At 56.9% G+C, this 12,924-nt stretch overlaps 5 protein-coding genes across 5 annotated transcripts; 1 reads left to right on the forward strand and 4 right to left on the reverse strand.

Moving 5' to 3' along the window:
- Window positions 1–186: 186 nt before the first annotated feature.
- Window positions 187–1,344, reverse strand: B0I36DRAFT_364047 (uncharacterized protein; the record flags this gene model as incomplete). The annotated part of the gene is made up of 1 exon (XM_046158894.1): window positions 187–1,344. The coding sequence occupies one exon, from the start codon at window positions 1,342–1,344 to the stop codon at window positions 187–189; it is 1,158 nt and encodes a 385-aa protein (XP_046011801.1).
- A 781-nt stretch (window positions 1,345–2,125) lies between these two features.
- B0I36DRAFT_411471 (uncharacterized protein) lies at window positions 2,126–4,435 on the reverse strand (the record flags this gene model as incomplete). Its single annotated transcript, XM_046161938.1, has 4 exons — window positions 2,126–3,062; window positions 3,157–3,930; window positions 3,959–4,264; window positions 4,292–4,435. The coding sequence occupies 4 exons, from the start codon at window positions 4,433–4,435 to the stop codon at window positions 2,127–2,129; spliced, it is 2,160 nt and encodes a 719-aa protein (XP_046011802.1).
- A 560-nt stretch (window positions 4,436–4,995) lies between these two features.
- On the reverse strand, window positions 4,996–6,045 carry B0I36DRAFT_244256 (activator of Hsp90 ATPase; the record flags this gene model as incomplete). Its single annotated transcript, XM_046150040.1, has 2 exons — window positions 4,996–5,670; window positions 5,740–6,045. The coding sequence occupies 2 exons, from the start codon at window positions 6,043–6,045 to the stop codon at window positions 4,996–4,998; spliced, it is 981 nt and encodes a 326-aa protein (XP_046011803.1).
- A 1,014-nt stretch (window positions 6,046–7,059) lies between these two features.
- Window positions 7,060–7,507, forward strand: B0I36DRAFT_325923 (uncharacterized protein). Its single transcript, XM_046154285.1, has one exon. The coding sequence runs from the start codon at window positions 7,097–7,099 to the stop codon at window positions 7,454–7,456; it is 360 nt and encodes a 119-aa protein (XP_046011804.1). The 5' UTR covers window positions 7,060–7,096; the 3' UTR covers window positions 7,457–7,507.
- Window positions 7,508–10,401: 2,894 nt separating this feature from the next.
- Window positions 10,402–12,558, reverse strand: B0I36DRAFT_325927 (uncharacterized protein). Its single transcript, XM_046154286.1, has 2 exons — window positions 11,344–12,558; window positions 10,402–11,289 (listed from the first exon to the last, which is right to left on the reverse strand). Exons 1-2 carry the CDS (start codon window positions 12,365–12,367, stop codon window positions 10,469–10,471), a joined length of 1,845 nt encoding a protein of 614 aa, XP_046011805.1. The 5' UTR covers window positions 12,368–12,558; the 3' UTR covers window positions 10,402–10,468.
- Window positions 12,559–12,924: the final 366 nt, after the last annotated feature.

A 12,924-nucleotide genomic window follows, 5' to 3' on the forward strand; every position in this document is an offset into this window, starting at 1 on the left:
AAGGCGGTCAATGGGCAAGCATACTATACTATGTGCCATTCTTTTGCGTGCAAAATCGTGCCGTGATAGTCTCACTTCGTTCCCATTGTCCCCCGGAAAAGATTTCATTCCCTGAGCCCGCGCGTCCATGATAAGTAGAATCGATAATAATCACAATCCTTTCCAGCACTTTCTGCTCCTATTTATCTACCTGAGACTAGCAGCAACTGTCCTTAACCTCACGGGTGTGTATTCATCCCACCAACTCCTCCAGCCGAACCAGCCGCCCACACGTTTCACAACGGCATTCAGACCATGCGACAACGCCAGGGACACCGCCGAGACCCCTCCATCGTGCTTGACACCAAGCCGGTTATCCAGCAGCAGCATGTGGTTATCCAGGTGCGCGAGAGAGAACACAAGCGGCGGGATCTGAACGAGAATCCGCAGCGCAGACGTGGCCGCCCTAGGCCACGACCTCGCCCACTCTCCTCTGCTTACTCCTCCTCGCCGACCCTCCAATCCTGCCCCGAGGCCTGCGCCATTGTCGTTCTCCCCCTGCCGCCGGCGTCGTAGAGACGAAGGATGTGGCTCCAGAATGTCCGCCAGCAGAGGCTGCAAATGGTCGCGAAAGTAGCTCATCATGTTCCGGAAGAACAATTCCTTCTTCCCGTCCGACGGGCTCGTCCACTCGAACAGCACGACGTCCTGCTCCCTCCAGGCCCCGTATCGGTGCCGCTCTGCACCCGGGACGCCTCGGTTTCGTGATTCATACTCTGCCCATGCCCGATCCGCGGCGGGGCCGGGCACATCAGCCCGGGAAAACCCGTGGATCGTGAACGGGGGGATTTCGAGCACCGTTTGAGCTATTGCCGCCGTGTCGGTTCTTCTTCTTCTCCCGTCGTCACCGTTGTCCTCGACAACTACACCACCGGCATTGTCGGAGCCAGCGACTTTGCTGCTCCCGCTGCTGCTACTGCTGCTTCCAACGACGAGATACTCTCCCCTGATCCGCACGAGCGCGAAGCCACGCACCACGACAAAGTGCTCCGTGTGCAGCTCGTGCCAGTGCGGCGCGGCGGCCCAGTGCGAGCCAGGCGGGATCACGCTGGCCGCGACGTCGCTCTGCGGGACGGGGAGAAGATTCCAGCCGGTCCTCCTCTTCTCCGCCGCCGCCACGGCCGCTGCTGCTGCTGGAGGGCCGTCGCGAGCGCTGGTGACTAGAGGAGTGGCCCCTTGAACAGGATCCGCGGGCTGGAAATCCGGCGGCATGTTGCCGTGGAAGTATAGCGTCATCGGCCCATTGGGGAGCTCAAAGGTGATGGACGGGTCCTCTGCCGTGTTTGTAAAAGTTGTGCGCGGCATGGCGGGAGTATTTCTCGACCCAGAATCGTCCCCTTTCACTTGAGGGTGTTACAGCCACTTTGTGGCAACGGGGATGTTTTGGGGTGTTCAAGCTTGTTTGTCAGCCTGGCAGGAGGCAGATGCAAGCACTCTCTGCGGAATAAGTGAGTTTTTGGAAATGCCTGCGATAGTCTTGAGATCTTAGAGGGGACGCAGCTCAGGTTGCTTGGCAGTTATCGTGCAGCCAGGGAATGACCAAGAAATAAGCATCCCGGACACTATAACAATGATGTAAAGGCAAAGAAAGGCCTCCGGGTTTCCCTAATTATAACCCACCACCGAATCCGTTCGGACCTTTATCCCACACCGGGGTTCCCAACCAAGCCCCGCGAAAAAAGTGAGCTGTGGGCCTGTGATTGGTCAACTGTTGCAACCACCGCGCTTGAAATGTCAGCGAGCCGGGGGAACGATTCGGCCGAGCTGCTGGGACTAGCCTTCGAGCTAGGTTTCGCAATGTGCTGCGGAGCCGGGCATGTCGGATTTCATACCATGGCTTTTGATCGTGGCGTGCACAGCCAAAGCCTTGGAAATCACCCCCAATGCTTTGTGAGCATCGCATGTTTCCAAGCTTTATGATTTGAAATCAGTCGAAATTCGAAACAACATGCTACCACGATATGATGGGCTGGCTCTATCGCAAACAATTCTGCCAACTACTGAAGTCCGACAGTAGTTCAGGTGTCTAAGTATCGACCTAGGATTGTACATCTGCGGGACGTGACTAGCAGCAAAGCGATACATTCCTAGTAGTAGGGAGTGGAATAGTAGACAATCGAGTTGCAGAACACAGAAGCAACAACGTAAAAACAGAACGGCGCCAGCGAGTACAGCCAAGTAACGGCAAGCGGTGTATATCGGCCCGAGTTCACACTCGCAAGGGAAAACCCAACATGCAACGCCCCAATACACAGACAGTACCCGGCGAGGGCCACTGCAGGTATCCGGCCCGACCTAGACGAGCGCAAGCATGCCAACTCGAGGTGCAAACCCAGGACCACATCGCGAGCCCAGGATATGGGCAGGTACACGAGGACTGCGGCGATCATGGCCTGGTCCGTGAGCCAGAACCCGGACATGGACATCCAGGCGCCCGTGCTTGGCTTGCCGTTGGCGGGAGTGTTGTTGGCCATGAACATGGCCAACCCCGCGAGGACGACCCAGAAGATGCAGCTCGTGCCGGTGCAGACTGCCAGCCAGGTGGGTTGTTTATCAGGCCGTGTCTCCTGGATGAGGTGCCGGAGCAGTTGGACTTTGCTTGGCTTCTGTGGATGCATACCCTTGGCGGAAGGAGGTCTCTCCTGTCTTTGCTGGTCCACTGCTATTACCTTGCTCGCGTGACTAGTTCGTGATGTGTGCTCTGGCGTGTCCAAGTGTAGAACAGGCGATAGCTGCTGCAGTAGTAGTTGCGGCCTCTCTGAGTTTGGAATCACCGTCTGGCCAAACAAGGAACTGTGCTTGACTTCCTCGGTTCGATGGCGGCGGTATGAGAAATCGCGGTTGGCCGAGTGCAGCCTGGCGATGAGGAGCAAGACCTGGAGTGCGAAGAGTGATAGCGACATTGCTTGGCCAAACGTCCATGCGTTTTCCTCTGACGCGGATTCTGGCGTCTGCATCTTCGTGGCGCGGATCGCATAGATTTTGAAGAAGCCCCATACGATGGTGATGGCTATCCAGAAGACCTGAGGGCGAACAGCGCAGGATTAACCAACTGCAACGAGGTACGCAATAGTGGCTGGATCGGGAAAATATGGTCTCAACCCATGGGAAACTAACCTCGAATAGGGTGGAATTGAATAAGTTGACTGTCCAGCGTGCACCAAGGAAGAAACCTACACAGGGCAGCACGACGAGGTCTGTCCAGAGTTGCGCGGGAAAGCCAGGTGACAGTATTGGTTTCTCCTCTGTGCCATCAATTTCACTCGTGAGTCCCAGGAGTATCCTGCGTGTTGATTTACTAAGTGGCTCACGGACGCGTCGCCTAAGTGTGCCTGCGAACGACGGGAAAAGCTTGACGCACCGCGTCGCAAACCCGACGACCAACATCATGACAGCCACCACCATGGCCTCAAACGACGAGGCCTTGTGGACTGGCTGGATATCCGTCTTCTCGGGAAACACCTTGCAGAAGGGGGGATCTGGAGACCTCCATCCGGTATACTGCGCTGCACAGCCTACGTTCCACAGACTTTGCGCCCTACCCATACTGAAGTAGCACCTTGCAGGCGACTGGGGGACGGCGGCCGTGGGTACGACGACGTCTTTGACTGGAGACGTGACCCCAAAGGCGTCCCAGTTGAAGAACGCCGTCGGTACCAGGGCGACCACGAGAAGCACCAGCAATGCAAACATCAGGACAACCCGGAAACATCGAAGCGTCGGCATCTTGTGGAGTTCCGTCCTCAGCACTGTCAGGCCAGCCAGGTGCGTCGTGTTGACGAACCATGTGAGGTAGGCAATCATGTACCAGTCAGACGCGGTCAGTGGTGTCTCGGTATCGTTGCCGAGGGAGGCGAACCCGCTGACCAAGATGGAGAGCCCTGCGACGAGCTGGATGTCGCAGACATTCAGGATGCACTGTAGCATGGTCAGCTGGAACACGAAGACTGAGCTGTTCAAGTGAACCACGAATGGGCATGACTACCTCGTGCAGTATTCGAGTGGTACTGGACCAGCTCCCACGGACGCCAAAGAGACGCCGGAACAGCCGCAGAAACTCGACATCGATCGGATTCGGCTTCCAGCTAGTGGTGTTTCCAAGCTTCTGAGACTTAACCTCATGATCTGTGACAAACGGATCTGACAACGGGTCGTAGGCAAATAAGTACGTGAACAAGAGCAGCGCAAAAACCAGAAAGGCTGGACCCATGAATCCAATGGTGACCTGTGGAGTTGCGAGTCAGTGTGAGACCCTGGATAATTCAAATTTGTAGGAGTTTGCACTTGCACCTATTCCCGAAATGTCTGGGTTGGATTGCATAGCACCGCCCGACCAGTGCTCGACCAGAGCCTCAGGCGAGCAGATGTCGCCATGGGCAAAATGCGTGCTGGCCATGGTTGGAAAGGCAGCTACCGCTTGGTTGCACCCCGCTCGGTATATTCCAGGAGAGAAGGTTCTCAGAAATACAAATGCTACTAGAATTGATCATTGCATTTGGGTTCCAGGGCCATTACCAGCTACGTATGTGATGGCAACAGGCCAGGGTGAAGTTGACGACAACTGCCAATCTGCAGCCGCTGTTGGATGAACCCCCACGGACACACACACCTGTCAGCAACCAAGAAAGGTAGCAATCGGCAAGCAGCCGCCCCTGCGGCAGACTGATCTTCACTCAGCATAGCCTGGACACTGCCCAGTACCCGCCGCCACCACCACTGACGGGACTGTCGCTGACACACATGCGACACTACACCATTGCGCACCAATCCAGGCAGCTCTCAGTTATAAGCCAAGTCCTCGCCCGCTGGGGGAATGTCATTCATCGTGCACGTTTGCTATCCAGAAAAACTTGAGGGAAAAATGGGGCAATTGACTTTATTCCATTTACATCAACGTCGACGCTAATATCATTTCTTCGTGCAATCATGGGAGACCTGTCTTGGGACAGTAGCTTTCTATAGAATGGTGCCAAAGCCAAACGTGGTCTTGATGCTCCGCACGTAGTACTCGCTCCAGTTCCTCTTGGTCACCTCCTCCTGTCCGACGGGAACACCGGTCCAGCTGACGCGCATGACGGTCACGCCATCGACGTCGTTCTGGTCAAACATGAGCTCGAGCTTCGAGAAGTGGCCCGCAGGCCACTGGTCCAGCCGCCACGACTGCACAATCTTGGTAGGCTCGTTGAGCTCGAGGTACTCGCCCGAGACGTTGCCGCCAAACAGCTCAAACTTGCCGCCCTTCTTGGCGCCCTCGAATTTCTTCGGAGGTTCGCGGGTGAAGGCGGCGATCCGCTGTGGGTCGGTAAAGGTCAGGTACAGCTGCTCGGCGGTGGTGCGGAACTCTTCCTGATCCGTCACGGTGGTCGTGTTGACGATGCCGCCGGCGCTCTTCTGTGCTGTGGTAGACTCAGTCTTCGGTGTCTGGGTGCCGGTGGGGGTGTGGTATTTGGGTGTGGAGAACCCAGAGGACGGGTTCACGCCAGCAGCGTGCTGGATGTCCTTGCCGTGCTCGGCGATGAGCACGGCGGGCAGCTTCAGGAATTCCTTCCTGAGCTGCGGGACGATCTTCGACCGGACGAGGTCCTTGACAGGCTGCTTCTCTTTGGCTTCCGAGTAGATGTCAATGTCGAACTGTTGGGGCAAATATTCAGCAGGCCAGTCTCGTCAGAGCAACAAACTTTCAGCGGAGTTTAGACATACCACGAACTCTTCCTCCTCGGTGTCGTGGGCAACCTCGGGGATGGTGATGGTGCCCGAGACATCCTCAGCGTCCGGAGCAGAGCCAGAGTACTCGAGGACCAGCTTAAAGTCATAGATGGTGATGACCTTGCTCTTGCGCTGGCTGACCTCGACATCGCCATCCAGGCTGACGACCTTGGCGATCTTGGCCTTGACGTCACCATCCTCGGCCGAGATCTTTGTCAAGGTCTCGTTGAGGTAGTTTTGCGTCCAGTCGCCGGCATTCTTGCTGACCCAGTGCCAGTTGTTAGGGTTGTGGAGGACCATGGTGACGGCGGGGTGGTGTGCAGGCAACGAATGGCGGCGGCAAGTGTCGTGTGTGTGTTGCGATGCAATCGAATCTCAAAGTAAATTGCTCGAATATGATCTGCCCGAGGTAGAGAGTGTGCTGTTAGTCACGCTGCTTTGTCGCTCAAGCTTATGTTGACCCGCGACCGGGAATGGTCAGGGTTCAGGATGCGGAAAGAAAATTTCAATTTCTCGTGGGAAAGATCAGAGGAAGGTCGTAGACCACAGCATTTAGTCATCAAGGAAAGGGAGTACAAGTCGCTCTATGACTGGTGCCAGCTGGATAACTCATCATGTAAAGGTAGACGGGGCGAGGTGCAGGTCATGCAGCTCACCCAGTGGAAGGGGAGAAAGTTGTGCGTCAGAGGAAAAAACCGAGCGAGATTACTTACCACAAGGTGCACGAGCTCGAGCTGGCAAATCAATGCTGATCGAGAAAGAGCTTGGTGGCGAGGAGGTGCGTTGGTTGACGAGAGGATGACTCTGCAGTCGGTGGAGAGCTGGCTCAAGGCATGGAAGGTGAGGCTACGAAATGTGCCAATGGAGGAGGGGAGACGCGGCCGGCCACATGGCTGGGCGTGAGGCGGCACGAATAGTAGAAGAGGTGGGAGAAGGTGGCAGGAGGAAAGCTCTAGAAGCACGAAGACTTTGGCTGCCGCGCGTGGTGGGGGCCGCCGCCCGGGCCACGCTCGAGGGCCTTGACCACCATCAGCACTTTCCAGGTAGCTCCCGCCAGTGCCAACAACAGCGGGTCATGCACCGAATGGATGGGGTCCAGACAGTGCAGGGACAGTGCTGGCAATACGGCTGCTCACTTACCGTCTTTGGCTCTCAGCACTCCCGCCATTGGTGGACGGAGCAGCCCGGACACGGTTCGTCCGACTTCCCAAATGTCGACAACGAAGACTTGGCTGGCCATGACCCTCGAAGTTTCCAGGAGCATACAGCCAAAGACATTCCTAAGGAGTGTTCCCCGCATGAACCTAGAGGGCTGTCGTTTTTTGGACCTAGCCAATGGCAAAATTCTTCTATGCGTCTTCCCCGGTTCACTTCTGTCATCCTCTATTCTAGCCCTGTGACGAGTGGTTCCGGCAAAACTCACTACCCTCCTGCCTCGCAAGTCGACATCGCCCCATCGCGCACTTGTGCTGAACGCACAGCGCGGTGCCAGAGTCGGTCTGCAAGGCACACCCCTCCGCTAAGCACGTGTGCTGTGTGCAGTAATCCCCGCTCCCTTGCGCCTCATCTCCCTGGCCCAGCCGCGGCTTCGCGCACCCAGTCTCTCCGCACGTGTGCGACATGCAGTACTGCCCGCCCGCGCTGGCGAGCAAGTCCCATCGCTCCGCCGCGCACATGCTGCCCGGCGTGCTCCAGCTACACGCGTGGCTGACGCAGAGGCCCCCGTCCTCCAGCTTTGCTCGTCCATAGCAGCCTCGGCGCGTGCACTTGTGCTGCGTGCAGAAAGTGCCCTGCTTGAACCGTGGCTGTGGGCAGTTCGAGGCGCCAGAGGCGGATGTGAAGGTGCATGAGTGCTCCGCGCACAGCAACTGGTGGCCCGCGGCCGATGTCGAGCTCACCATCTTGATGGCGTTGACGCAGCCCTTGCTCACGCAGGTGTGTCCCTGGCAGTATCGCTGGTTTCGCACAATGCCTCTGCGACAGGTCTCGCCCGCGAACGCGCACACATGGAGCTGGCAGTAGTCCGAGGCGTCGACCTTCAATGCCCAGCAGTCGCTCATGGAGCACGAGTGCCTCGTGCAGTAGTGCTTCGCCGAGGCATGGTCGACCTTGGGCTCTGCACATTTGCGGTCTTGGGCCATGCAGCCGTGTTGTATGCAGTACTTGCGGACGGAGTTTGCTGAAAGGGGAGACACCTTTTCCTTGCAGAGCTTCGTCTGGCATGTATGAGTGTGGCAGAAGGCACCGTCCTTGTTCACCTTGGCAGGGCAGGCACCGTAAGTGCAGGTGTGAGCCAGGCAGTATGGGCCGTGGTCGACTTTCTGGCGAGCACATGCAGAACTGCCGCACTCGTGCTTGGAGCAGAACTGCGTGTCGGCGTTGATGGGCCGCTCGGCCGTGCATCCCTTTGAGTACTGACAGCTGTGTTGCCCGCAGAAGTTGCCTCCCTGCTTGACATGCTCCTGACAATCCTTCCTCTGGCACGTATGCTTCGGGCACCACTTTGCCAACGTCCGCGTGTTCCCAGATACCCAGACTCTGGAGTTAGGGCAGTTTGGCGACGGACATACGTGAAGAGTGCAGAACCTTGTTGGGTTCACGGTCCTGGAGAGTTGCTGCGCGCGGCAATTCACCTCCGCGCAGTTATGCTTGTCGCAGTATGGGCTCAAAAACCCTGCCACGATCTTCACGGGGTCCTTGCACTGGCCGACTGAGCAGCCGTGGGTTTCGCAGACCTGGCTGTCGCCGCGGCGGCGTTGCTTGAAGCAGGCTTTGCCCGTCCAGGCGCACTTGTGGTGCGAACACCAGTTTGCGAACCGTCTCTCCCCAGACTCTGCCGTACAGACCATCTTGGGCTCGTCACAAGCCTGGCACTTGTGTTCCGTGCACATGGTGCTTGTCCCATGGGCCAAGAGGCCGCATCCGGGCCTCGCGCAGGAGTGCTTGGAACAGTACTTGGGTGGCTGTTCTCCCACCGCGGGCATCTTGCGTGCATTTGGACAGTCTTGAACCTCGCACACATGTGCCCGGCAGTACGGTCTGTGCTCGGACAACCGCCGTGCTGGGCACAATGCCGCCTTGCACTTATGCCAGGTGCACCACGACACCCCGACCTCGGTGATGCCAGCCACCACCACCACCCGGGCTCGTGGTCGAGCACAGTCCTGACAGGCGTGCTGCACGCAGTGGCCTCCATCCGCTTTGGCGTTCTGTATGCACCCAGAGGTGGTGCAGGTATGCCGCGAGCACCACCGGGCAGTGTCGCTGCCGGCCAGGTCCATGCACAAAGCGTCTCGACACTTGTGCTTCTCGCTGCACCACTCGCTGCCAGCGTGTTTCCCAAACGCGCAGGTAGGCCCAAGGCACTTGTGGCGCGGGCAGAATGCAGAGTTGACATTGACCACGGTGCCATCCTTGAGTCTGGTCGTCGTGACTCGCCGATCCGTGCACTCTCGACACTGGTGCCCGACGCAGATGCTCCTCTTCAGTCCGAACACTCTGGTGGCTCTCGCTTGCCTGCAGCCGTCAATGGTGCACTTGTGCCTGGCACAGTAGTGCATGGCGTATAGCGGTACCTTCTTGCAACGGTTCTTCCACTGGCATACACTGACACTGGCAAACGCGCCGGGACCAATGCCATAGTCACCAGGGTCCGTGTCCGGTGTGACGAGAGTAGGGCCTTCATCGTATGGCGGCGGCGACGACGTCATGCTGAAAGCGGAGTCGACGCGATTGATCGTGGCCATCCTTTCCTGCGTCAGTCACTTGTCGTCGGCCAGGTGGAGTGCACTGGAATATGATCAAAGCCAGCGAGGTAAAGTGGTCGTCAATATTCTGGCTTCAGATGCGGTGAACTTATGAATCTGTGTGGAACCGTGCGCTCAACAACATGGTGACAGTCACGGGATCCTTCCCGCTCTTTATCTTCCAGCATCCCGGTTCACACCCATGAGCCACAATTCTCGGCCCGCTGATAGTGTGTTACACGCATCTCTGTAAGGCTTCCTTGGGTTGAGACGGCCCGCTGCACGGTCAACCTTGGCTTGGATAGCAGGGCCACTCTAGAACCGACGTGGATGCACACACGGCTTGCGACCAGGGAGCCCGCGGGCAACTGCAGCTGCTCCCGTCACCAGTCCCCCTTGCTGAACTTGCTTGCAGCTCCGTATCATGCAGGCGGGACACATTGCTTCGCCTCTTCGCCGCTTTATTTAGTTCGCCATCTTTGACTAGGGCTTGGATGGATGCACGAGAGGAGGGCTTCGCAGTGCAGCTAGGCTGCCTCGTGACTCGAGGGTCTAGCGAGTCCAGACTGTGAGATGCATGGGCAGAAGGGGCTTGGAGGGGCGCGGACTTGTTGGAACTCGAGTGCGTGCATATGTACGACGACAGGAGCAACAACCAACATGCATATCGGCCGCAGGGGTCTTGACCCGCCAGGTCTCTCCAAGGCTCTGCCGTGTCCCAATGGTTCTTTCCAGCAATGCCACCATGTGCGATTGCAGATCTCCAAGTGAAGTGGTCGAGACTTGCTGGGGATCACTGCTGTAGAACCATCGGCGACGCACCCGGCAGATCCCGCCTCCCGAGACTTGCAACGTATGTTTGGTCCATCCGTGCCCGTACCCTGCGTAATTGTTGCGGCATAAGCGGCCTCGTGGAGTCACTTGTTGGATTGTCAGAGGCTATCTGGGAGGATACAGGCTTTCTTGCTACCAATTGCTCAAACGATATATACTGGGAGACGACTGCCGAGGAGTTCGCTTTTAGGCAGTTGGATATCCTCTTTGTGAAAGTCATGTAGGAGCAGCCAGCACAGCATGCGAAAGACAAAAGAACACCAGATATCATTGAGCTGATCTTCGCGATTCTTCTCGGTAAATCCGCTTTGCTTGCGTACGAGACTGGTGATACTGTCACTGTCGGCCGATGCGTGACCCCCTTGAAAGCCGGCGGGGCCTGTCGTGGAGTCTGCCGTGTGCGGAACTGGCATGACAACATTCCCCGTTTGCGGCCGATACAGGGTGGGCATCCGCTGCGGTGTCTTCTTGACAACTTCCTTCCGAATAGTGTCGAAGTAGATCTCCATGAGCCGTCCCTGCTTGTCTTCTAAGCCTAGGCTATTGAGCGCATCGAAATTCTCCCTTTCCTTGGCGTCATTAAGGTGTCTAAGAAGCACGTGGAAGTGCGAGCGAAGGATTCCGAGGACGAAGAACTCCCTTGGACCTCCCGTGAGATATTTATCAGTAGAGTCCAAGGCGTCATGCAAAGTGTCCATAAGTGGTACGGTGAGCTCGGTCCGCAATGGTAACTCGGGACCACGGGCTTTGCTAATGTGTTCGAGCGATCTTTTAATCTTCTGGATCTGATCCGTATTGGTGATATTGTCGTCTTGCTCGAGTCTGTCCTCGAACGCTTCGAGGAGTTTCCACAAAGAAAACGACTTCTTATCCCAGCGGTATGTGGTTGGATTGGGCAACATGCGAAACCCAGATCCGTGGCCATGCAACGTCCGGCTCAGCATTCCGAGAATTTCAAATGCCACTGCGTGAAACAGTCAGCACGACAACCTGACTCTAAACGCGGGCTGTGACATACCTGGGAAGAGATGGCCCATTTTCTGGTGGTCTTTCAAGAGGTAGTCCACTGTGTTTGTGTTGCAGCCCATGACGGTCAGCGTGTCTGCAACCTCGCGCGAGCTCCCGAGCTTGATTGCAGCCAGACTTTGGGGTACGTCAAATGGGTATCTGAAGACGTCCTCCGTTTCGTCCTCGGGCTCACCGAATATGGTGGGCACGACCCCAAAGCAGAACTGCTTGACGGCTTCATTTGGTATCACGCGCTCCTCCTCAAACAGAGTTCGAGCTGTCTTCTGAAATGTGAAAACCAGCCCGAGCTCGTTGACGACCGAGCCTGTGAGTATGAAGCCATTGCCTTCCGCACGGTATCTGTTCTCACACCGGCTGAATTCCCTCCAGTGCAGACCAAGCACGCTAGCAAGTTCGATGAGATGGCACATTGTCGTCGTTGCATAGGGTTTGGTCATGGCTGCAGGCATAGTATCCCAGCTTTTGACCTTCTTCTGAACTGCAACAGCAAGCGTCCGTTCTGCAAACTTTTGTGGCTTCGTGTTGCCGGGTCTCGCGGTGTAGAAGCGTGATTGCCACTGCTCGCTGTCGTGCTCCATTTGTTGTAAGGCTGCCAGCAAAACAACCCAGCTTGCTCTTTCATTGTCTTGGATACGTTTTTTGCGCGAGAGCTTGTCGTCGTTCTGCTTCTGCTCGTCAGGCAGGAGACTTCTGGTCTCGTTCCTGCTCTTTGGCGTACCATCGATATACCAGATGGGTTCGTCCGGAACTGGCCCGCGATTGTTGTTTGGGTGCGCGAGGAAGATGACAGGTGTCTCGAATTGAACCTCGAAGCGTAGCTCATAAGGTCGGAGTATGCGGCGTGTTGATTTTGCCCAATCGCCCATGACCTTGGGGCCGCATCTGGCATATCCAGTTGCTGAAGCGAAATAGGTTTGCAAGACCTGAAGGGTAGTCAGGAGAAGCGCTACGCAGGAGACCACGAGCGCGATGGCTCCAACGATGATTTCGGCCCGGTCATCTTCGTCCGCCATGTTGTCAAGTAAATTGTGCTAGTGCGGCTGACAGGGCGTGCTGTGGTTGGTCTTGCAGCGAAGGAAGCTCCAATGTCGAGAGCTTTGTGCATTGATTCGAATACGTGATCAGGGGCGAAAGACTTGTGCAATGATACAGAATTGGCTTGAAAGCCAGCCAGGACATGCATTGGGGCTTTCTGCCATTTTACAGAATCACCACGGCACGACATCATATGCAACCCTGGCACCAGCGTGCCTCGATCATCACATAGTGGCGGGCAGCATCGTGTGGCATGCTCGCGGCAAGGCTTTGTCGCTGCAGACGGCCCCCCGCACCGCGAGGCAACCGTTGCCTGTTCTTGGCAGCCAGTGACGTCGTTGCAGCGAGGCGCAGCCCACCGAGTGCCTCTCTGGGGCGTTCACGGCTGACCAGAGGGAGATGTTGAAAGGGTCCTCCAGGAACGAGCTGAGGACAGGGGTCTCGTGGTGACGGCGGGCTGAGCCGCTGCGGCGGGCCTGGCCTAAGCCACTCCCGCCAGGTCTAGGCAGACTGCCGGATCCGTGGCACTAGATAG

Source organism: Microdochium trichocladiopsis, assembly GCF_020744255.1.
Source record: "Microdochium trichocladiopsis strain MPI-CAGE-CH-0230 chromosome Unknown B0I36scaffold_6, whole genome shotgun sequence".
Classification (NCBI taxonomy): Eukaryota; Fungi; Ascomycota; class Sordariomycetes; order Xylariales; family Microdochiaceae; genus Microdochium; species Microdochium trichocladiopsis.